This window comes from Oreochromis niloticus, linkage group LG15 (assembly GCF_001858045.2).
Source record: "Oreochromis niloticus isolate F11D_XX linkage group LG15, O_niloticus_UMD_NMBU, whole genome shotgun sequence".
Lineage (NCBI taxonomy): Eukaryota > Metazoa > Chordata > Actinopteri > Cichliformes > Cichlidae > Oreochromis > Oreochromis niloticus.
Genome location: NC_031980.2, coordinates 18,560,534 through 18,585,945, shown reverse-complemented (window position 1 = coordinate 18,585,945; position 25,412 = coordinate 18,560,534). Strand labels below are relative to the sequence as shown.

The following is a 25,412-nucleotide window of genomic DNA, read 5'->3' as shown; positions in this document are numbered from 1 at the left end:
AAGGAGCACACACACCTGCGTTCACAACAAATAGCATTTTGATACCACAAAGCATTTGCCAGACTATATTGTCCATGAAATGTCCAAGATGATTTCCAGGACAAGAGACTGCAATTCAATTTTCTTTTTTTTTTTAACCACTAAGTTCAACCTACAGAAAAAGAAAGTTTTCAAAGAACTCGATGAACTCCTGTGAAAAACTACATTGTTACTGCTTTCATTGGAATTAGGAGTGTAAACAGCACCCAGGTGCTGCTAATCAAATGCACTTGATTAAGTGTGAACACCTCTGTAAAGCAAACGTTTTGGCAGTTTGTTGGTCTAGAGCGTTCAGCTGTGTTAATACAGTGCTATGATTTTCCTGGGAGTGGATGTCAAAAACAAAATCCAAGAGACTCTACAGGCATCAGTTAGCATGTTAAATGTTAAAAAAAAGTTCAAAGGTCAAAAAAAAGACATGCTCTCAAGCACGGTGGTGCAAAAGCCCATTTATCCCTCAGATGTCTGAAATTTGGTTGTGCAACAGCAACAATGACCCAAGCACAGCAACAGCAAATCTACAATGACTGAAAAAGAAAAGAATTAAGGTTATGCAATGGACCGGTCAATGTCCAGACCCCAACCCCACTGAAATGCTTTGTTAGGAGAGAGCTGCATAAAAACATATAGCTGCTAACCTCAATCAACCTAAAGCAATGTCGTAAAGAAGAATGGGCCGAAATGTCTCCACAACGATTGATATAGTACCTCCCCACCCTTCCATTCATGTACAGGCAAGGAATAAGGCAGGGGAGCAGCAGCGAGAGCCAGCACAGACAATAGCAATGACAGGGTCATGCAGAGAATAAAAAGGAGGAGCGCACATGAGTGCACTGCAGGCTGGCTTGTAGATGCACAGCAACTGTGGGTTGACAAAAGCAGCTTAAATAGTGCACCATATATGAGACTTGGCCAAATATTCAACGAAGGGTATCAGCAAAACCATAAGCTGATCAGCTGGGAATCACTGACTTGTGGCCTGTCTGAACTAATTGCATCTTAATTAAAACCTCTAACCCGTGCAAAACAATGGCAGAGTGAGTTAAAAAAAAAAAAAAAAACAATGAATAGTGCAAACCAGAAATGTGGTAAATCTGCATCCGTAATGAACAGCTGCTTGTTTTTAATTTATATTGAGTGCGTGAGCCATGCATGCATTTTCCCCACACCCTAATTTCTATAGAACTGGAACTCTGTTTAATTTTAAATTGCTGATTCTTGGAGAAGCTATCAACCAATTAACCCTCTCTACTGGTACATTTAACATTATTCACTGTTTTTTGTGTTAGTGTTACATCTTACCTTTTGCTTTGCATAAGCACACTAACCTTGTGCTTGACACTTTCTCTGCACTTGTTTCGAGTGCTTGAACAAATGACACACTATTATAATTATACCAATGTTTACTAAGTGCCAGATGATTGCATTATTTCAGCAGAGCCATACAGTCACTGATGAAATTCAAACTGATATCCTTCCACCAATTAATATGGTAAACATGATGTTAAACTTAGTACAACTTGTGCAATGTGTCTTTGAGGTGAAGGTCATGATTGAACTATGATTTGACTTAACTTGATTTTATAAAAAACATGTAAACTGGGACAAATAAATATGCTAATTGGATACTTATTGCACATTACCTTTGGGAAACTTTCCAGGTAGAAAGATGTTGCGGCATTTACTTAATAGCATTGTGCCTTTTTGACTGTCATCAGTCAGCTTGTTTAGCCCACTGGCTACCAAATACTCCAACCTGCTAAAATCATTCACTCATTCGATTTGACAAACATAACACGTTTTAGCATGTGGTGGAAAAAGCTGCTCTTAAGGGCAGCAAGAATTGTTTCCAGGGATTTCTCTTTTTATCCTGCCTTCCAGCTTGGGGTGTAGGATCCTTTGTTTAATCCACGCTTACATATGTATTTTACACACAGACAATGGGAAAAATACAACACACTGCTATGGATTAGTACCGAAAGTGCTAATTGCACTAAAAAATTCAGATGAAAAAATAACACCAACTAAATAGATAAGCAAGTCTGTTAACAAAAAAACCCAACGCTTTACCCAACTGGGGTTTTTCAACTATCTCAGGGACAAAGCTTTCCAACTCAGACCCTGTGACAAGTACAAAATTTGGAGTTTCTTAAAATATAATGTTTAGTCTGTTGTCTGGAAATATTCCAACTCCAAACTGTTTTATTTACACTTATTCTACACTCCTCCCATCATGAAAACCACATTTTTAAGCCTGACATACTACAGTATTACACTCCCACCAGATGAGCTCATGCACCCTGTCACGAACCGGGACATACAACCATGACAAAACAGGAGATGCACACACAAATGCCAATTAAAAAGACTATTTATTTTAAATTAAAGAAACAAGAGAAGAACCTAAACTAACCATGATGTGTGTAGTCAGTATAATCAGTGGTTTAAGTGAGTGCATGCTTGAAGAGACTGTGTACACAATGCTGTTTAGAGCAAAAACTCAAACTAAAATCCAGAATGTGTCTCAGGGAGGAGAGCCACTACACAGTTGGGTTCTGAGGGCTTTTATAGTGCACTGACAGAATGGGCCCAGGTATTGCCAGTGCCACTGATGGAAATGAGCCACAGCAGCTCTCCAGCAAGAAGGCAGACCAGGTGGCGAGGGTCGTCACACTTTCCAACCCAATAAACTACCATTGCAGTTAGTAGTGAGTGGTTGATTAGTGCGGCAACGACAAAAACACACTGAAGGTCATTTTAAAATACAAATGTTTTATTTGCTGGAAAGTGCTGTACTGTACAAGATGCTTCCCTCACCGCAAACTCAGGTTTACTGCTGGATAAATTTTATTTCCACATTAGTTAACTCAACAACCAAGACAGAGCACTGATAGGTTTCCTCATCTCTCCACCCAAGTGTTTTAGAGACAATATGTGCACTGGTCTAATGATGTTTATGACTCCCAAAGTAGACATACAATCTCATCATCATTTGTGTTTTGTGTGTTTTCTTTAGTTGAACAATCAGATCTTGGTCTTTTGTAACCAGACATGACAAAAAAGTGATGTATTTTTTTTGTCACGTCTGGTTACAAAAGACCGACGGTGCTGTTATACCATCTATACACAGTTGTTATATCACCAGCTTTGGTTCCTATCCTCAGGGCTAGTTTAATCGCCAGGGTCTCCACATCTCCACATTGAAGCGCGAGCAGGCTTCAAGTTCAGCTGACTGAGCCAACAGGCCCTTTCAGAAGCGACTAGAGTAGAAGGCTATAACAACCCACAACAGAAAACAAAGTGTCAAGTTCAAACTGGCATGAAATACACTGCACTAAAATTAGGTGTTAAAACATTTATACACAGTGTGTACTGTATATGCTTTGGAGTATAACCAACATGTACCTTTACATACTTTTCATAACCCAGAAATAAAGTAAACAGAGCAGAGCACAGAGGTTAGTTTTGCGTCCCCTGTACCGTATGTCTGTCTTCACTGATCCACAAAGTGCCCTTTAGTTATTTTCCTTGACTAAATTGTAAGAATGGAGGGTTTGGTGTGTGTGTGTGTGTGTGTGTGTGTGTGTGTGTGTGTGTGTGTGTGTGTGTGTGTGTGTGTTGGGGGGTGGGGGGGTGTTGCTCTTCTTACTGACCTTTGTACCGAGCTGGAGAGAAGAAGCACTCTGAGGCAGAATTGGATAGATGGGCCACAACTTTCTCCAGAAGGTCAGCCAGCACTGAGGAGAAAAGGCAGGCACATACAAAATCATAAGATAGCAGGTCTGCATTAAATATTGCGTTCAAAGGAAATCCAATTTAAAAATTCAAATGTCAGCTGCTTTATTTCAACTATTTTTAGACTGTTGGTTCCATCCTGTTTTCTATGCTATTAAGCAGCTGTAAGTGGATTGGACAGATACTTTCCAAGTAAGACATACAGTGTGCTCAGCTGGCATAAAGTCATTAGCATTATAAATACTAATAAAAGATAATATATAAAAGAAGTTTAAAACCAAACCTGCTTCACATCTAGGATAAGCAGGTCTCTGACAAAAGAAATTATAGCTCAGTGAAAAAATTACATGCACTGTAATACAATACAAAAAATGTACATCTTGTATCAACTGTGGATTCACTGGCCCTGACTGTCACTCAGTAAACTGTGTCAGCATGGCTTTTAGTGTCATTTCACACGTCTGTGTAAAGAAGAACCACCCACAGTCACTGAAGATCTAATTGTGGAAATAAGAGAGGAAGAGGATGGTGAGGTAGGAAGAAACAGTAAATAAAGGTGATACAAAACCAACCTTCTACAGGCCAAAGAGTTTAACCTATTGTTTTAACTCGTAGTAGCCCAAATGAATAGACTGGTTTGTTTTAGTCTGTTTTGTGGCAAAGGAACTCCTGTCTTTTCAATGCGCTTTGTGCTGGCACACTACAGCACGCATCACACGTCAGGCGATTTCTGCCAAATGCTCAGCCTCAGATGCCTCAGGATGTCACAGTAGAAGCATTTACAGGCTGACACAGAGGGACAAATTCATGGTGCACGACCTTGTGAAAGTCAAAGATTAGTATGCTACACATTGCTGATCTGATGTGCCAACTTTGACACTGCATAATCCTGCACTGTAAACTCCTGTTCGACCCAAAACCCACCACCAGTCATGACCCTTGACATGAAGTCAAGTCAGTTTAAAAGCTGATGCTCTGCGTAGGTTTGCCATCCGAGGTGAACGTGCATGTGCAGAAATGCAAGCAGTCAAAGTGAGATTGGCTAAAGCACTGGAAGTCATCCAGAGGTGCACAGGACCATAACCTTGTAGAGGATGTTGACCGAATTCAAATCAAATATAGTTTTTACAACTCAGCCATAAAAGGCAGTTGGGCAGGTGGGCGGTGTGGACAAGCAAGTTTATGAATATGAGAACGTTCACAAACTTTTAACATTAACAATAATGATAAAATTCAATATCAACCTCAAGGTCAGAGGTCAAGTTTTCTGAAAATCTTGTGAATGTGATACCTTGAGAACACAGTCACCTAGAATTTATACATTCATACCATAGGTACATCTACTTAAAGTCTATGACGAGTTCGAACTGCAGTCTCTTTGACCTCAAGGTCAGAGTTCAAGTTTTCTGAAAATCTTGTGAATGTGATAACTCAACAATGAGGCGATGTAGGATTTTCCATATTGATACCATAGGTGCAACTACTTAAAATCTTGGATGAGTTGAAATCTCAAAACCTCAAGGTCAGAGGTCAAGTTTTCTAAAAAAAAAAATTCTGTGAATATGATAACTTGAAAACAAGTCGACATGTATACATGTATCTAACACTGGCAGCTGCCACTATTTTTGTTTCTGGATTCATTGGATTTGGGAAAGGTAGGTATTACAGCTTCCTTGAAATTCCTGGATGGGTTTTAGTCTCTTGGGCCGTTTCCTGCTGCTGTGTGACATTTGTTTGATTGGATGGCTCATATTTCACACTAGCTACCTTTGATTAACATTTTTCCACCCACTGTCCATTCTTTTTCTGTTTGTGTCTTGGTATAAAATGTTTCAAAAAAGGTAAATAAAAGTATGTTTTTGTTATACTACTAAATATGTGAACTAAGTGTAAGGTGTTTTGTAAACACAGTGGCACAGCCTTCCAATCATTTCACAAGCTGCCAATTCAGAGAAGACTAAAAGGGCTGATCAAACCTCCTATTCACTCCGCAGCTCAGTAACTCTGAGCACGAGTGAATGCATTTCATTGATATGCTGCTGAGGAAAACCAATTAGGGAATCGATAAGCTGACAAGATAGTAAGGTATTGAACATGAAACAGTTCTAATTGTAAGTGTTTCGACCAAGAGATAGCATAATCAATATCATCTTCCAGCTGAATAGAAGCTTGTCAAAGACAAGTGATAATCACAGTGTCTTCATATTCAGAAATAGACGCAAGTAACTGTTGAATAAACTTCCCAGGAAATCAGTTTCATTTAGTAGTCAGTTCATAAAAGATAAAACATTTCCTTCACTGAATGTTTCTCGAGAAATGAAATACCAGGTTGTACGTGGTTAATGATGTGACACATGAAATAGCACTTCGACAGCAAAGAGAAGCCTAAATGATAATAAATCTTGATCGTGGTCTTCCAGTGAAAAGCCTCAAATGAGCTGTGGAGTAGTTGCTTTTACAGGCTTCAACAGTGTACTGATGAAAGGAGGCAATCACTGTGCAGTACATGCATTAATGACAAGATTGTCAGCCCTCCTTCATTTGAATGTATTTTTGTCTTCGTTGAATCACAGCTATTTACTCCTACATAGGAAAAGTAGGCGTAGGTGCAATTTCACAGTGGCTGTCAACGACATTGATGATGAGTCTTAAAAGGTTCATGGACATCAGGTTTATGTAATCTTGGTGAGGAAAAGTGTGAAGTGCACCTGAATTTCAATAAAAGCAATCAGGAGAAAAGGAGGCTAAAGAAAAAACCCTGAAAACTTTCAGATTGTGTCATCTGGATTTTTTTGGTCTTTTCACTGTTAATATATTTAGCATATATTACACCTGTCAAGTCAATAAGAAAGATTATTTATTTGACCTTGTGCATCCAACACACAGAGGTGGTCTCCCTCCTGAATCTGGATCATCAATGTTTATGTAGTCATATTTTCATAGCACTGCAGTCCTGTGAAAAACTAAGTACACCCCATGATTCACCAGCTTGTAGAAACACCTTTAGCAGCAATAACATGAAATAATTGTTTTCTGTGTGACTTTATCAGTCACATAGACATTATTGTGGAGGAACTTTGAGCCAGTGTTTCTTACAGCTTTGCTCCACTTCATTGCGGTTTACAGGCATTCTTTAATGTGCAGCTCCCTTGAGATCGATCCACAGCATTTCCATAAGGTTAAGATCTGGACTTTGCCTTGGCCCGTCCAACACCTGGCTTCTTTTCTTTTTTGGCCACTCTGTTGTAGATTTGCTGCTGTGCTTGGGATGATTATCCAATTGCATGACTCAGTTTCAGCTGTTGAAGAAAACGCTTAAGATTTGACTCTAGAATACTCTGATACACTGAGTTTGTGGTCAATTCAATGACTGCAAGTTTCCCAAGTCGTGTGGCAGCAAAATAAGCCTAAATCATTGCCCCTCCACCACCAGCTGGTATGAGAAGTTTGTGCTGATATGCAACTAAACATCTCTACTCTTGTGTTAACTGTCCAAAGGACATTGTTACAGAAGCCTTGTGGTTTGCTCAAATATAACTTGCAACACTAAGTTGTACTGTCAAGGTCTTTTTAGAGGGAAGAGGCAACCGTTCTAAATAAGCCATACTTGTTTTGTTCCAGTTGTACTGTCATGAACTTTAACATTCATGATTCTGCTACATTAAATGAGGCCTGTAGGTTCTGAGATGTTCCTCTTCCTTTTTTTTTCCTGAGCGTTGTTCAGACCACATTTCTAGAGTGGGTCTGACCTTGGGGTGAATTTGCTGGAACACGTACATGCTAACTAAATGCTTCAGACCAGTAAACTGCCCAAATTTCTGCTTTTAGTGAGGTGTTTAGACCTGTTGATGATCAGCTAATCAAATGAAATCTGATTAGCAGCGTCAGATTGCTGCTTGTCCTCTTAATTCCTATGGAAGCAGGAAGGATGTACTTAGTCTTTCGTATTGCTGCACAGAGTCCTGTAAAAAAGTTGATGAAATGAAACACACCAGTGAGAAAAAACAAAGGATAAAGATGATTTTAAAGTAATTTAACTGTGCTAGTCTGGCAAATTAACACAGTTAAACTGTTTGTTCATACTTGCTTCATTATCAATCAACATTTTTCATTTGCACTGGGGGTTGAGCTCCTTGCTAGTGGATGTACAGGGTGGGCCATTTATATGGATACACCGTAATAAAATGGGAATGGTTGGTGATATCAAAGTCCTGTTTGTGGCACATTAGTATATGTGAGGGGGAAAACTCCTCAAGATGGGTGGTGACCATGGTGGCCATTTAGAAGTCGGCCATCTTGGATACAACTTTTGTTTTTTCAATAGGAAGAGGGCCATGTGACACATCCAACTTATTGGTAATGTCACAAGAAAAACAATGGTGTGCTTGGTTTCAACGTAACTTTATTCTTTCATGAGTTATTTACAAGTTTCTGACCACTTATAAAATGTGTTCAGTGTGCTGCCCATTGTGTTAGATTGTTAATGCAACCCTCTTCTCCCACTCTTCACACACTGATAGCAACACCGCAGGAGAAATGCCAGCACAGGCATCCAGTATCCAGTAGTATAGTACGACTATAGAAGAATTCTTAAACACTAAAGATGCGGTCCTGCCCCTGCTCCGAAAATACTCTGATAATGAAGCTATAAACATATAGAAGCACAATTTACAGGGAAAAAGTCCCTTTAAACCTTATTTTGGGCAAAGTCACCAAACCTTTGAAGTACTTTTTTATTAGATTTGACTCTTGATTCTATACATGGAGCTTTAGTCGTGTCCCAGTGACCAGTGAAATTAGTTTTAGCTCTCCCATTTATATAGGTACTGGATTCAGAATAACTGCATCACACAGATGCAGGACAGTGGAAAGAGAATAACACTTTTATTTTATTTAAATAATCCCTTAGATCAGACATTTTTAGGTTTCTCTCTTTCTCTCTTGGTGGTGTTACTAAACAACTATTTTACACTCACACTTTATGTGTTATTTACAGTCACTTAATCACTCTGTCAGTCAACCAGATCTGTTACTATAAAACAGCAAACACCAAATCAAGTCACTTCTTTAGTCTTAGTTGAATTCGATTTATCTATGAAGCATTTCAGGAGGCTTAAAATGTTCTTGCCCAAACTCTCCTTGGCATTAAAGAAACATAAATATTTGTGACAATATGGCTTATGTGAAAGCCAATAGAGCTTATTTGAATGTGATTAGAAGGTGTAAGTGCTCACCTTTCAAGATGCATACATAAACTTTACTCCTACCATCAATCCATGCCATTAAGTAATCAACTAACTGCAGCACCACTGGGTCCATAACTTCCTCTCCAGCAGAGCACAAGCAGTTAAAGTTGACAATTCACTGTCACCCACCATTATTCTCACTCCCACAGGGCTATGTACTCCATTTCTCACTACAAACGATAAATTACAACTACTCTTGGCTTAAAATACGGGGAAGACACGTGCACCCTGCACTCGTCAGTTAACGCAAAATGACTTTCTCCCCCTATTATTCTGTGTCTCACTTTCTCCATCTTAACATCTCAAATACTGAAATCGTAGACATACCAGTCACACTTAGAAGCGTTGTCTGTTAACAGAGACACACAGTTATCTGTAAACTAAAGCACCAACCATCTTCTTCGGTACTGAAGCATTGTTGAGCAGTTTTTTCAGTTTTTGCCTATTTGTACATGCTTATAGTTGAACCACTGAGAACAAACTTAAAGTTAACTTTTTCAGCCAGTAAGCTCATTGGTATTCCCATCTACAATTTAAATGTGTCCCCTCATCCCTGAGCCACAAAACACTCACAATCAAACCATCCACTCCACCAGCTTTTCACACTCTTTTCTTCCTTGTGTTCCTAGATATAAACTACTCTGGTGCTCTCTCAGACAAAACAAAAAATCCTCCATGGGGTGCACAGTGTTAATTCATGCATTTGTCTTAATGTTTGACTCCTATAATTTAAATCCTGCATTTTTCATCTTTTTGGTCAAATAATTTTTCCTTAAGGAGAAACTAAGTAACAACAACAGTCATTTTTTTTTTTTTTAAAGATTCTTTAAATTGCAAATCTGATGTGGCAGTCAAATTTACACAGAAATTATACTGAAATCTGTCATTCTCTACATTCCTGGAGGCAAAGAAAATTAGCTCAAGCAAATGGAGCAGGTACACTGAAGGTGAATTAAGCTGTAGGTAAAAAATAGTTCAAAAATGACATTAATTCTTCTTCACAGGTATTTCTGAAATCAGTAGTTGTTACATGTTGTAATTGCTGTGACTGTTACCACTAGCCATTTCTTTCTAAAATCCACGTTAGTCTCCTTTCTGATACTGTTGTCTGAAATGAAACAGCGTGAAATACATTATCACCAATCCTCAAGCAGTAACGCTCAGTCATACCCAGCACAGTTTGTGAAGTACTCTTCATGACCCTTCAGTTAGCTTTTCTATGCTTTTGTTTTTTTTAATTTCTCTCACACTTTAAGAGAAACATTTTTAGTTTAAAAAGATAATTTGCACTTTTTTTAACTGCTGCGAGAGCACCTCTTCTACAATCAACACAGGGGGCAATGTAGTGTATTAGAAATGTGAATGCGTCTAACTAGATGTGAGAAAAACAGAAACCCAGAGAGCCAGCAGCTTACCCTTTCCAGTTAACACGCTGGGTTTTGACGCCATGACTTTACAGTACAGCGTTCGGCAGGCTTCCATCCAGCTTCCGTCATTCTTTGGGTCTTTCCATGAAGACAGAAACGCACTAATCTCGGAGTCTGAAGACAGACAAAGGACCAGAGGTGAAAAAAAAAAAATCACAATTAAACTAAGATATTATTAGTGAGTTCATCAATGTTCCTCCTACCCGGTGAGGTATGTAGGATGTCTGGTGGATCCAAAGTGTAGCAGCGAGGTACGGGATAGCATGAAAACCAGGGCCAGGGGTAAGGATGTTCTCCTTCTCCCTAGAGCAAGCAGATTAAAAAAAAAGCAAAACCTGATGCCCACGTATTACAATGTTTAATACGTTACGCTTAAATCCACACGGTTACAATGTCATGATAACAAAAACATATTAAGCTGTGGTGAATAACACTGCAAGTCCTTTTCAGACTTGCATGAGTCACGTTAGTTCCATTTATTCTCTTTGTCTTATTCTGACTAAACAGCTTTTAGGGCTGTTTTTCTGAATTTTTGACACATTATTATGCAGGACTGCTAGCATTTGTTTGTAATTCAATGGAATGTACTAAATCTTTCTGATGATAATGTATGGTGACAGTATTTCTGAAACACGGGAAATTATGAATAGTGTAGTGCAGTTAAACAGTGTTGATGAATTCATTACTGAACAATTGTTTTGCTCTGAGCTGGTAGCAGTTCATAAAATGGTTGTTTATATTTATGTGCCATCACTTATTTCCCCCTCTCTTTGTTTTTTCCCCCCTCTTTTCCTCCTTCATTTATTTCTTTATTTGTATAAGCCACTGCCATTTAGTGCCGCATTCATTATTTTTCTCATTACTTATTTCTGAAGAACCATAACTTTTGGGTCATAACTCAGCATGTGACTTGCCAAAATAATATGCTCTAAATGTTAATGAAGTTTAGAAAGCAGGCCTCTTTATCCAATTGTCTGTGCCCTCCACTCATGATAATCCCTGTGGGTATTTGAGTCTACCACTCAATGATGTGCTTGTCTGAAGATGTTGGAAAAAGTTGGAATGGCACACAATCTATGCAGCTTGAGAACTTGTAATGAATATGTGAGCAGCATGATACTGGAACTGGTTACACTATTGGCAGGCTAGTCAATTACAGAGACAGACAACTATTCAGGATCACAGTTGCCGCTACAGCCAAACCTGAAGTGCTAAATGACATGTTTTTGGGGGGTTTTTTTGGTATATGACAGGAAACAGGAGCACTTGAAGGCACAGAGACAAACCCCACAAGACCTTCCTGTTACTGTAGGCAACAAAGCGAGCCTTTAAATTTCTGTGTCCTACATTATTAGCAAGCTGATGGACAGGTAAGTTTTCAATCCTGTTTGTTGGCCAGCAAGGTTACACAAAAACTACCAAGCTGGGTTTCATTAAATTCATGGTCATTCAATTTGAGTGCACCTCTAGTCACTTTCTTAAAAAGTACAAGACAGGGTTCCTCCGAGTGTCTGTCATGGTCCGGCTCATGAGCCATGATAAGTAATGGGAGAGGCACATTAAAAACTGCACAATTTATCAACCAAAAATAAACAATCACAGTTAACTGTATAAGGCGTCTAGTCAGTTTTTTCAGTGTGTCAACAGATGGATGAGTGTTTGGATGGTAGGTGTATGGTGTTGTGAGTGTGAAACCTAAAATAATCAGGCTAAAGCCAACCAAAAAAAATAGCACGGTGCTGGGTGGATGGACAGAGAGCAAAAGCCTCTTAAATGCCCCAGGGAGACTGACCAGGTGCTCCCAGTTGTGCTAATTAACTCCAACCAAAGGAACCAGCAAACCAATACAGACGGACACACACAGCAGGCAGGGCAGAGGGCTGTCACAATACAACTGTATTGTTTTGTTTGTTTGTTTTTTAAGCAAAATTTCAGATATTGCTTTTTTTGGATTTTTTGGGAATTTGACTCACAGCATTAAATAGTTTCTGTAAAATCCTAAATTACATTGCATTGTAATTAATGTAACATTATGCTATGTAATACGATACTAGACACAAAAGAAAATAGTTGATTTTTGATGTTGCAGATGTCTGCATGTGTGCACAGCTGAGTAAAGTTGCACAGAGGCTTTTGTGCTCAGTGTTTTGCTTTTATACTGATGTCTGACTGCAAACCTCTCTGCTCACTTTATAAAGTAACTTTGCTGCCAGTATGTGTCTGTTTTTAGGCAGGTATTCTCTTCCTCATCCCAACATAACACGACTAGCTCTGCTGTTACATTAAAGAAGCGGGACACAAAGTATACTGCACGGGGGCTCCGCTCTAAACATTTGGAGTAATAGACTTGTACCATTTACAGTGAATCACTTCATTTCATGCCTCTAAAAAACTTGTTTTATTCGTTTTGAAGACTTCACACAAATTAAGAATTTATTTAACAGCTTTCCATTTCTTATATTCTCTACAAATAACAGAGGAAGGGCATAAGAGAGACCTGTGAAACATGACGGAAACAATTTACACCTTCCCCCTCTTCCAAATTATCTTTCATATCCTCTCCTTGACCTCAGCATAAATTAGTTCCTGTTTTCAGTTCAGCATAAACAACACCTAAATAATTTATTTCTATCCCAAAATATGCTGAGTAAATAAGCAAATAAACCTGCAGGCTTCAAACAACTGAAGCTCTGATGGTAATCAGTAGGACACTTCATCTGTAATAAACTGTGAGTAGCAGAAGTGCAGAACAGAAGTGGAGGGATGAGTTTTTGCTCGGATTGTGACCAGAGGGAATACTGAGTTTGAGGAATGGTGAAGGGAAAAATAAAAACAAGTCAAGTCTCAGCTTATGTTGTCCCTTTGTTATTATTCTTATGTTTTTTTTATACTCAAAGCTGCTGGGCCATTTAGTGTTACTGTGCCTGCTCTCCCTGGGTCCTGTTTCTGTTTTTTCCCTGTCTGATCTGCTGTGTACCAAAACCTTTGTTGCCCACTAAAGTGTGCCTTTTTTGAACTGTAACCTCCTAGCTGCAGGTTGTGTATTTGAGTCCTGCGGTGTCCATGTTTACTGGCTGTGAAACAAAAAAAAGGACAAGATGATCCTATGAAACAATAAAAAAAAAAAAACCAACAACAGCAGTGTTACTGGCCCAGTAGGTCCTCTCTTTCCCTGAATCCACTGTAACTTTTTTTCCTGTTGACTTCACTCTGCAATCAGAAGCTGACTACAAAAGCTGGTGAGAAGGGTTAGCCAGGGCCAGTGGGCCAGTGAGTAATGTAAGCTTCCTCCTGTGTGGGAAATGAGTGTGTTTCTGAATCATTTTTAGACCATGTTTTAATGACAGCTATAGAAGCTTAGCTATTTCATTAAGTTGAGCCTTTAAAATAAATAAAAATAAATAAATCTTGTGTGATTTTACATGTGGCCCCTTGAACTGAAACACTCCTCACATTCTACAGTGATTTCTGGGAATGTCCCTTTTGTAGAACCAATTGCGCTTTTAATTTGTACAAAACAAAAAACAAAAAAGTTTTTAAGTGGCAGCAACAGTCCAATCAGCATGTGGAAAAGTATGACTAATTCTGTACAATTCAAAGCAGAGCTCACCTCTTGCAAGTCTCGAGGAGGGAGCCTCCTCTCAGATGGTCCTCCAACGACACTAACACGAACAAGCACATGGTTCCTCTCCACTGACAGACTGTCTATGATGATATTCCTGAGAAGAACAGAGAAGACTGGGGGTTATTTTACTGACATTTATTAAATCAAGTTAAGTTCCAAGATGTTTAGCAACCCCTCTTTGAAGGGAGGTTAAAGAAGAGATCAGCAATGAGCATGGAAACCAGCCTTGATGTCATGCATCTTCAGTAGTTTGTATACCATAGTGATTCCTAGTTATGACCTAAAGAGAAAACATATATATCCATCCATCCATACATACATACGTACAACTTTTGGTCAATTATGCCCACATGGCATGTGCAATTACAGAAAAAACATTCCAAGGCAAGATTACCCTTCAAATGAAAATGGAACCACACTGGAAGTCACTCTATGCGTTTTTGATATTCAAGTCCTGTGAAGTACTTTTCACAGAGTTTGAAGCCTCTCAATAACTTAAACTGTACGCTGCTGTGAGGCAAGTTAGAAAAGATAGCAGGGTTTTCAAGTTAGAAATTCAGATTAGATCAGAGAATATTCCAATTATAAAGGCACTTCAGGATCGAAGGGTGCCAGCCATGCTGGATAGTTCTAACAGCTGCAGCAATTTGGACTTGAAATGAGTAATAAAAAGGACTGTTCTCTTGTATGGTGCTCTTTCTGGGGGCCTGCTTGGGACAAAATGGAATTTGCATACATTTTTAAGAACACAAAAATATATGTAGATATATACACATACACACACACACACACACACACACACACAAACACACACACACACACACACACACACACACACACACACTCATGGCTAAAAGAAGTGTAGTAAAATAAAATGATTGATGAATCCTGGTGTTATTCATATTGAAAAGGTCAGAAGCAAAATATGAATAACGAGACAGGCAAAAGAACTACAACAGAAAAAAGTCAGTGATGAAATGCCAAAAATGTTACATTTAGATGACACTGAACGGAGAAAAAGGAAAGGGATGAGAATAAGATAGAAAAGAAATAGTAAGCTCATGATGACAATGGGAGAAAGAGAGGAAAAGAGGTCAGGAGATGGAAGGATGAATTAACGACTCATCACTCTCAAAAATTGAGCCAGCACTCAGACACGCCATGCGAGCTGGCATTTCAGGGCCATTCCCATTCAAACCAACAGCAATGACTCTGCCAGCCATTACCAAGAGAAAAGGGCTCTTGAACATAGACTCTCGGAAATGGCCTTTTCCCTTTCTTTCTGCTTTATTTTATTTTATTTGTCACAAGGCAAACAAACAATTTCTCATCCTGAGCACTGATTAATTTCAAAAGTGTTCTGTCGTATCAAAGTGATTCACAGAGAGACAAAAAACCTTCAAATGTGAGAGTAGCTGTGACAGCCGAGTGGGCATAGAGAGATTATGAAACAACTTCTGCTGAAATTAGCGCTTTTTGTTGTTGGAGTTCTTCAGATTTCAAGTAAACATGCTTTTCCTGAAATGATTATAAAAACTCCACGTTTGAATTTTACAGTAAGCTCACAGACTGTAGATAAATGATGGCCACTATAACCACTGTGACAGTGGTGTGTGTACTTTTGACTCAGATTTCAAGCACAGAAAAAAATTAAACAACAACATAGTATATGAATTGCAATAAGTAATAATATTAATAATTAACTAATAATATATTCTATCATTAGTAACTTAAATACAAACTAGTACTTCAGTTTGCAAGTTTAACAAAAGCTAAATCAACACCTGATAAAAAGACTGAACAGAATTATCAACAATTATGAACAATAAAAAATATGAAACCGTTAGGTCCATAAATATTCAGACAATGACACAATCTTTATAATGTTCTACATCACCATTGTGTCTTTAAAGTCAAACAGTCAAGATGTGATTTAAGTACAGACTTCCAGCTTTAATTCAGCAACATTAACAACAGTTTTGAGTTGACAGTTTAGAAATTTTAGGCATTTTTTAACACTGTCCCAAATTTTCAGATGCTCAAAAGCAACAATTTTAAATATAAAGACTGTTTTAACGCCTCATGGACGTGAGGCGCTAAAACAGTCTTTAGTCAGTCAAATGCTGTGTTTCCTCCCTTACACTGCTCTGCTAGACCCACAAACCAGCACTACCTTAAGTTGTTGCTGGTTTGAGAGTCTTTCTGCTTTGAGTTTTGTATTTAATAACTGAAAAGCATGCTTGGATTGACAGGAGGTGACTAAATTGACCATTGAAGGGCATCCCATTTTTATTCCTTCTTTTTTGGTGGTTTCTTTTACAGTGCGCTCTGGATCATTATCTATTTGTATTGTGAAATTCCTTAATTTTAACAATATGTATATTTGCCCAATCCTAAAGTTCTTACTCGCTCTGTCTCTGTTAGATTCATTTTGGATTTCTAGTCCAATGGCGAATTAGTGATGTGAATCAACACATCACTGGACCTCATATTGACTTGATTGATTGATTTAAGTCAACATCTACCTGACTAAAGAGCCTTTATTTTGCTTAATTTGTCTTGGAATAACAATGGACAGACCTCTCATGGTTATGAAGCTGCTTCTCAGTTAAATGTGGAGTAAACTGAGCCTCTGAAAATGATTGGCTTTCTTGATTGTTGATGTTGATGTACAAAAGCAAAATTACAAAAATTGTGTCATCATCCAAATATTCATGGACTGAACGCTTAAATACTTTACCATAAATTTTTAAGCATATTTTTATGAGTTCATACCCCTCACTGGAGTCTGGGTCAGTGACGTTCCCCATTTGACTCTGCAGCAACATGGAGCAGATGTTATATTGGCTCTCCAACAGCAGAAAGGAGTCCAGATTACAGCAGAGCACGTTAAGTAGTCTGCAGCAAAACACACAAACAAAAACAGAGACATCAAAATACAGAGAGGCCTGGCAGCCTGAGATATTGTAGCAGAACAGCAGCACCGAGAAAAACAAACTGTAATTTCTACCACACTATACAGCAGGGTAAAATCGTGCAGGCAAAGACCCCATTTATTCTTTTTGTTGTCTAATTCCCCCGGCCTTTTATGTCTGCAAGTACTAGGTTGCCCAACATAATTTTTCCCCCATCAGCTTGCTGTAGCCAATTGTAAGCTTTGTTAAGTAGCAACCCTTAGGAAAGGTTTCAGGGTTGATTTTCAGTTGCTGGTAATGAAGCCAGACTCATGCAGGCTGCTCAAATCCAGGAGCTTTTTGAGAAAGTAAAGAAGCAGAAGCCAACGAAAGCTCTGTGTTTGAGGCCAAGGTTCATGACCTGTAGAGAAAATAAGAAAAAAAACAATACCAATACCAAATTTCATTTCCTCACCACTTTATCCCTTCAGCACCAAAGCTGATTTTGCATTATACTGGATTTAAGAGCTTATTAGAGTTTTCCCATACGTACGTCAAGGATACGCAGCAATAATCATAACAATCTAGTTAATGTTTACTGTCTACCTGCTCTCTAGACTATACCTCTGCAATTAATTCTGCCAAAATTGGTCCCTCATATTAAATTTCCCGCTAATTGGTTTTTTTCAAGATGGGATTTTCCATGCTTTATACCCAGGCAGCGAACTGAAATGCTTAAGCATACTGGCACAACTGAGAGGACTACACTACAAAGAGACTTCACAAGATAGCAAGGTATAACAGGCAGAAAGCCAGAGGATGCCAAAAACCGTAACACGGTATAATGAGGTGAAGTGCCAGAGAGGATGCCGTTTTCACTGCCAACAGTGGATGCCCTTTAAGATCTTAATCATATATAAAATAACAAGGTCTCCGACCTTCATTTTGATGCTTTCTGCAGCAATTTAGGATATGCAAGAAAAGAAAAGTGATGTCACTGTGTTTTTATGAAACTGTTTTAATTAGCTAATAATCCCAGTCTGCACTGTAGAATTTCTTCTTCAGTGCTAGAGCTTTTAGTGAACCAGGTCTATAAAATAAGCCATCAAAAACAACAAATTACAGAAATGTCAAAATTATTTTCACTTTAAAAATTGTCTGGATTTCACTTTTCACAAAATGTCATTTCAATGTTAAAAATGCATTTGTGTATTTATGTACTCACAGATGAGAGGTATCTGTGGACGTTATTCGGCATGTTGTGTGCCTCTTGAGTGTTGTAGAACTTGTGAGAAACGCCACCTTTTTAGCAGCTGCCTCATTTCCTGATGTGCTGGACAGTTTCTTGGACTCCTGTGTGACTGACAGCTCTACTCACTCTTTCAGACAGCAGCACAGCAAGAGGCTGAGAGTCTACTGGGCCTTGTGACCTCGTCTCAGTTTGAAACAAATAAATGGAGGACAAAACCTACTTCCAGTTTGTCTACTTGATATTCCACTTTGAAGTGTGTTGAAGACCAGGTGTCGCATTAGTCTTTTTAACTGCATGCTTCTGGATGAATAACATCAGTTTACTATCACAGAAAGCAATCCGAGGCACTATTTATATAGTAGTTTTTTTCAACGGTTGCTAAATATTTTCTAATAAATCATTTATGAACTGTTTTCGACAGCAGCTAAACGTAATGCTACAAAATGTATTTTTTACTTATTTAACCTGTATTTAATCAGGAAAACATGACTCTTGACATTTCAGTCTCTTTTGTCCCGGCCAAGATAGGCAGCAGGCCAATCAGCAGTGGTTACACAATAGTTATACAAACAATATCCACACAGTGAAAAACATGTGAAATAGAGAAACATGAGTGACTATAGACTTAAAAGTGCCTCCAGCTCATTCAAAGTTATCTTAAATTCATTTAGGGAGACCATCTCATGAAGATTTTATGTTTCCGCAAAATAAATATATCTAGTTACTTCAGCCCTACTAACTGCAGTGAAGATACTTCACAGGAACCATAACCTTAAAGTAGAGCCTGTAAACACATAATTAGCCAATGACATGGCAGCAAATCATTGCATTTAGGCATGTAGACAGAAGAAGTTTAAACTGTTTACATTTCCATTATGTATGTGCAGAAACTGTGTGATGCTATCATGTCAATATGGACCAAACCCTTAGGAATGTTTCCATCACCTTGCTGAATCTATGCCATGAACAATTAAGGCAAATTGGTCCAACACAGAATTAGCGATGTGTGCCTTACAAAGTGAGTAAAGCGAGTGCACATAAGGATGCACAAAAGAAAAAGTGAACTACAGAAATTCTAAACTTTAAAGCTAAGGAAACACAAGGCATAACAAAGACCCTGCCAGCCATTTATAATGACAGTGAATTTATGTTGTGTTAGTTAATCGTAACATGTGGTCAGCTGCTCACTTATTCCCTAGGGGTTGCCACAGCAGGTAGCTCTGCATGTTTGATTTGGATGATTTTTCCTGACACAACCCCAAAGGGATTGCTGCCTCCTCCCAGGATCAAACTGGGAATCTTTCACTTGTCCGGTGAACCTGTAAACTGTTATACTATGGAGGTCGCTATGACATTACTGAACAGTTTAAATGGCACGTGCCACAATTAAAGTAGCATAGTTAACTTCACAGGAACACAAACCATGTAATTAGGACAGAAATGTATAAATGGCTATTTAGTGGCACAAAGTGAAGCAGTGGGACAGCACTAGTAATTTGGTGTTAATTGCAATTTGCAATTAAAAAAAAAAAAAAGATCAGGAGAGTAAGCTAATGGCCACACTCAAAATGTGATTATTCCACATTATTTCAGACTTGTTATGTCCCTTTTTGAAGCGAGACATCTGTTCACTTCAAACGCTGTAATTCATCTCACCTCACGCCTCAGTCTTATTGTCATTCATGGTGACCACGTCTGCGGCACACTTCATTTAATGTTGAAAGACATGCGAGCAATAAAAACACCCACTTGTGACAGATGATTGCTTACTTGATGATGTGCCCACACACCTACATGCATCACAAGACTTACGTATAAACCAATTACAGCAAGCCAGGAGTAATCTGCCTGACAGCATGACTGATGAGCGTGCTACGGATCGATTAGTCACGCATTAGGTAAGATGCAAATGGTCAACTTGGGTGTGCTATTTGGGAGACTTCTATCATTTGAAGTCAGAGGGAGAAATCAAACAATCTAAGACATCAATATTTATAAGCTGCTGCCAAATGAAATGTTACATGAATTCATACATTCTCAATCAAAAGAATCAGCAAACAAAGAAAATCTCCTGAGATGTGGCCAACAAGACTTAGAGATTGGTGTAGACCAACAACTAGCTCGTCCCAGAAACAAAGTTTTCCACTTCTGCGCACATACAGTGAAAAGTTGAGAGAAAATTAGTATCTAACCCATTCTCCACAAGTCAAAACACGTGTTAATGAGCTGCATATATTAGAGCTGCACTCTGAAAGCCCCACAGGCTGAACACCTGCAAATATCAGTTAGCAGCTTCATTTGGCCCTTAGCACCGCAAACGAGTCACAGTAACAACATGACATAAGCTGCTAATCCATCATTAAAACAAAACAAAGCAATCTCTACTGCATTTTCCACCTTAGGACTGTTTTTATGCAGACTGTACAAAAACGATCAACTTTCTTATTTCTTTTTGTTCTTAAACTCTGGTAAAAACACATTCAGAAAGCTTTTCCTTTGGTTTTATCCACTGTACATGAAATAATATGGCTATAGAACTCCATCCTTGTATCCTTGAGGTCAATGGAGAAGTCATATGAGTTGCTAACGTGGTGTTTCACTGTGATCTTTTTAAAAAGAAAGTGAAAAACTTCATTAACAAGGCTGAAATCTTAAAGTATAAGGGAATACATAACCTTAAAAGTGAAATGAAAGATTTGATAAATTGAGATTAGTTTCTCATCCTGTCCACTCTTATTTTTCATTCATGCTGAAGAGACCATCCAGTGTAACTCCTGACTCTGCGAAGGCTAATTAAAGAAAATCTTAAAGGCTAAAAAGCAGCAATTTTTAACTAATGCAAACTGAGCTATAGTGATCCACCAACTCACTTTGATCATTTTAATGGGGAAGTATATAGTAATATATGATAGTATATATAGTAATAGAGCTCATAATATTGGTTTAGAGGGCATTTTGAGTTTAACATTACCTGAATATTCAAAACACATCAGCAGGTTATGCCATGAAATGGAAAACGTGACATTTATATAATCTGTGTCACTTGTGGGCCATGTTGATCATATTATTTCATGAATGATCTGATTGTGTGTTGCTATTAATTGTGAGACAGGTTTCCTTTCATGGAATGTGGTCAGGTCTATCCACTGCTAAAGGTGATGATAACAGGAAGCACTCAACCAGCTTTCCTTAGGAATGAACCAGTTCTTATCGCAGCTGCCAAACAGATAATTTTGGGTCATTTGTCTCAGTTAGTGATTCTTTTCGTAGGTTCCTGTTTGATAGCAACCCAGATGTCGCAAGCAAGGCAAGGTAGCCCATCCTAAGAGACACCTGATGTTGGATGGAATTATGATTTACAAAATCAAGATCAGCTTGGATTTAATAGGAAACTAAAAAAACAAACTAGTGATTGACACTGCGAAGGTTTGTAGTCAGTAGGAGTCGCCCTCTGCAGGCCAATAGAAAGAAAGCAGGTTTTGGCACTAACTGGAAGTTGCAAAAACAACTGCGTTTATATAGCAGTCCAGGAAAATGCCCCATGCTCACTGAGTCTGTGAACTCAGTAAGCAGGTTCCTTATTAGTTTATAGGGCCAACTGATGAGAGAATAATTCTTTTAGTCAGTGTGATTGTTTTTAATGTTGCTCTTAATTGATTGGTTTTTGTATATTTTTAACATGTTTGTACGGGATATTGTATTTGTTTAATTGTTATGTACTTATGTGGTACATGTATTTTAGACTTTTGCTGCCATGATGCCAGGTCTCTCTTGGAAATGAGATTTTTAATCTCAATGAGATTTTTTAACTAGATCAATAAAGCACTGATAATAAAATAAAAAAGTAAAACAGAATAAAATATAACGTTAATTCTAAAAATGATGGTGATTAGGAGAATCTGTACCTCTGATTCCCACATATCAGTCTTTATTTAACAGTCTTTCAAGATACAGTAATGACTGCAACAGCTTTGTGGTGTCCCCAAAGTATATATACAGTCAGTGACTGCAAGTTTACAAGACACCAATAACAGTTTCTTTCACTGCTGGCATTTTTCTTAAAGTTTTAAGATCACATTCACACTAATACTAAAATATAATCACATCAGTTGAAATGTGTGAAGCTCCACAGCAGCATGTTTAGAGCCTTGAATAGGAGAGACTGGAATAAAGGCATCCAAACAATTCAGACAGAGAGAGAAAAGAAAAAAAAAAAACAGAGGGATGAGAGCCAGTTGCCATGACAACAAAGAGGCTTTTAGCAACAAGGGAAAGGGCTGGGGGATTTTAGCTCTCATTAGCTTGTGAAGATCAAGAGGGGTGGAAATTGTGGTTTCTTTGGCTGAAGAAACCACAATTCTGTTTATAAGGTTTGGGGAAACCTGCAGTCAGCTGAGACTGAAGAAGTCACTTGGATGAGTGACGAAACGTTTCTCCCACAAAACGCTACGTCCAGATGAACAGATTCAACTTTTGGAGATTTACTTTCCTGGATGATTGAGAATGCATCAAAACATTTCTCTAACATTTCCACAGTAACATTATCATCTTTTTAGAAAATATTATGGGTTCAGTATGAATATTGCTTTGCTTGGACTGAATCAGGGTATTAAAGCTCAAAAGTATTGAGAGATTTGTTGACAATATAAAAAATTTAGAAGAACAGCACTTGTCTTTACAAGAACCCACAGTAAACAGAGAATAGCAGGAAACAAATATGCTTCTTCTAAAAATAGAGAACCTCCATAAAATATACCACAATGAGCACATTTCTCAACATCTCATAATAATCTTAAACAAAACTCAAACAACTTTTTACATGTTCCTTTCAAGTGAATGGATATCCAGAAGAGACTGGAAAAAAATAGAAGAACCACCTGAAGGTGTTATCTATTATTCATTATGTGGCATACGTGATATATCAACACCTGAGCACATTAATGAGGCTGGCTCCCCTCACTCTCTCATCTATTGTGGCCATATAATCACACAAGGTGGTAATATGTCTGCGTTTGACCTCAGGTGAAGCAGAGTTTCTATTTCTCATCTGAAGGTTTACACAAAGTTTGCATGACAAGAAACTCATGAATAAACCTCATGAATACAAGGCAGAAGGCGAAAGGTGCTGCTGAGGATAATCACTCTCTGCTATTGATACTGAGCTCAGAACAAAATTAAGTAAATGTTCTTTTGGGATAGCTATTTAACATTTTTTTTTTTTTTTTTTTCAAAAATCAGACAGCCAGTTGTTTGCCCGGTTGTCTGTTTTTCTTTAATTAAGAGAAACTTTTTTTTTTAAACTTTGAGTCTCAACATTAAAAAAAACAAAACAAAACATCTAAAAGTCTAGTTTGAGCTTTCGACAGTCGTCCATAACTTTTTATTGCTGTATTTTGTAACTCTATTTATGCAGGAAAAGCTACCTGGAGCAGATCAAACACAAGCAGGTGCACCTGATGCATGGAAAAGCTAATGCTATCCACAATGATGAACCCATGAAGTCTACTGTGTGGTTTGAAGAAAAGAAAAAACTTTATTATTGCAGCTACATTATTAAAAACACAAACAGTGCACATCGTGTATGATTGTTAGACCGAGGGTTAGTCTTGTTTTTTAATAATGCAGCCATGACAACAAAGGCTTTTAAGGATTAAATTTTTAACAAGAAATTTCCCTTGGATATCTGGAGGGAATCTAATAGCTTCTTTGTAAAGAGTCACAGAAAAAAATAAAGGTGGCAAAACCAGTAATTATATAACTTAATGCTATGACGAATTGCCTGCAGCTAATGGGAAATACACGCTTAGGGAGATTCACAAGTGCATAAACAATACATAACATGCCTAGTATGTAAATTAATCGTGTTTTGAATTAATGTGCATATCAGACATTCTTGTCACTAGTTTTTTTGTTTTTCAGAATAACCTGCAGAGCTTAATTATCTTTACACTGCAGGGGGCGTTGTTGTCCACCACACAGTCTTTGGGCAAGTAATCAACTGCACGCTAAACACTAAAGGTTTGAGAACGTCTAATATGAACAGTGTCCGGTCCAGCCCAATAAATTGCAAAGAAGTCATTAATGGTTCCAATTTAGAAATAAAACACACTGCTATTATTGGTGTGGTGGAAATAAAGGACTGGGGAATTTAGCAACTTTTTTTAATCATAAATATGTTCTATTTTGCTTTTGTTTATTTTATGAACCCCTTTAATAAGTTATATTTCTGAAACTGTCATTTTGGAACTGCAGATTTAAAAACAAAATCTCTGTCTGGGCTTGAACATGATTTGTAAATGCACGGTTCATTAAATTGGAATATTTTGAGAATTTGTTTTTATTATCTGTTAATAGCAAAATAAATTAAACCTTTTCTTGTACTTTGCAGTGATTTTATTCATCCAGCTCACTTAAGCTGCATGGTGCCTATAAAATAATATGGGTTTGAAACCCCAGACTTAGTGTGTCAGTAATAATGTAAGCCAGTTTATATATATACTGGCTTACATTATTACTGACATGTATGGACAACTTTCAGATATTCGCATGATGCACTGGTGCCTGCCCCTAGTTTCTGTGACAGATGTGTGTTCTAAACAGCTGTAGTATGGTCTATATCTCCTCCCTACAGCAACAGAAGGTTGCTCTTTCTGCGTTATAGCAGTGACTATTACAGGAACCCTTCCCTTCCAGCTGCCACCGACTCTGCACACCCACAATCCTGTTGTAGTGGCATCAGCCTGACTCAGCTTGCTGGATTCTGGTGCTTATAGCCCATGTTTATTTACCTCTGTATGTACAGTGACAGGAAATATTTATTTAACCCTCTGATGAATTTGTAAGTTTGCTCACCTACAAAGGAATGATCTAATTTGTATGGTAGTTTCATTTTAATAGACAGAAACAGAATATCAACAAAAAGCTAGAAAAAACACATGGCATGAAAGTTACAAATTGATTGAGCATGTCACTGAATTAGATATATGTTTGATCCCCTACAACCCAGACAGAATTCTGGCTCCAGACTGGCTGTGTGGCCATGTAGCACATGAATTACAACCAATCAATCACAGATACTCCTGATCTTAACTCGCTTCTTAACTCGACAGAATCAATTTCTTCCATGCCAACCTCTCCACCAAGACCAAAGAGCAGCTCAAAAAACATAAGGGACGAGACCTGTATAAGGTTGGA

General features: G+C 38.1%; 1 protein-coding gene across 10 annotated transcripts in view; it reads right to left on the bottom strand.

Moving 5' to 3' along the window:
* Positions 1-25,412, bottom strand: part of tbc1d32 (TBC1 domain family, member 32) — an 89,865-nt gene that overhangs the window by 37,517 nt on the left and 26,936 nt on the right. For 6 of the 10 annotated variants that reach the window (XM_013264987.3, XM_013264983.3, XM_013264984.3 and 3 more), the window contains exons 24-28: positions 16,848-16,970; positions 14,058-14,166; positions 10,651-10,750; positions 10,436-10,561; positions 3,693-3,776 (exon numbers count right to left, since the gene is read on the bottom strand). In XM_013264987.3, the coding sequence (XP_013120441.1) occupies positions 3,693-3,776; positions 10,436-10,561; positions 10,651-10,750; positions 14,058-14,166; positions 16,848-16,970 (542 nt within the window). Of the gene's footprint in view, positions 1-2,801; positions 3,313-3,692; positions 3,777-6,670; positions 7,737-10,435; positions 10,562-10,650; positions 10,751-14,057; positions 14,167-16,847; positions 16,971-25,412 lie in introns of those variants that run through there. The other 4 variants (XM_013264990.3, XM_013264989.3, XM_019346096.2 and 1 more) reach the window with 4 other exon arrangements.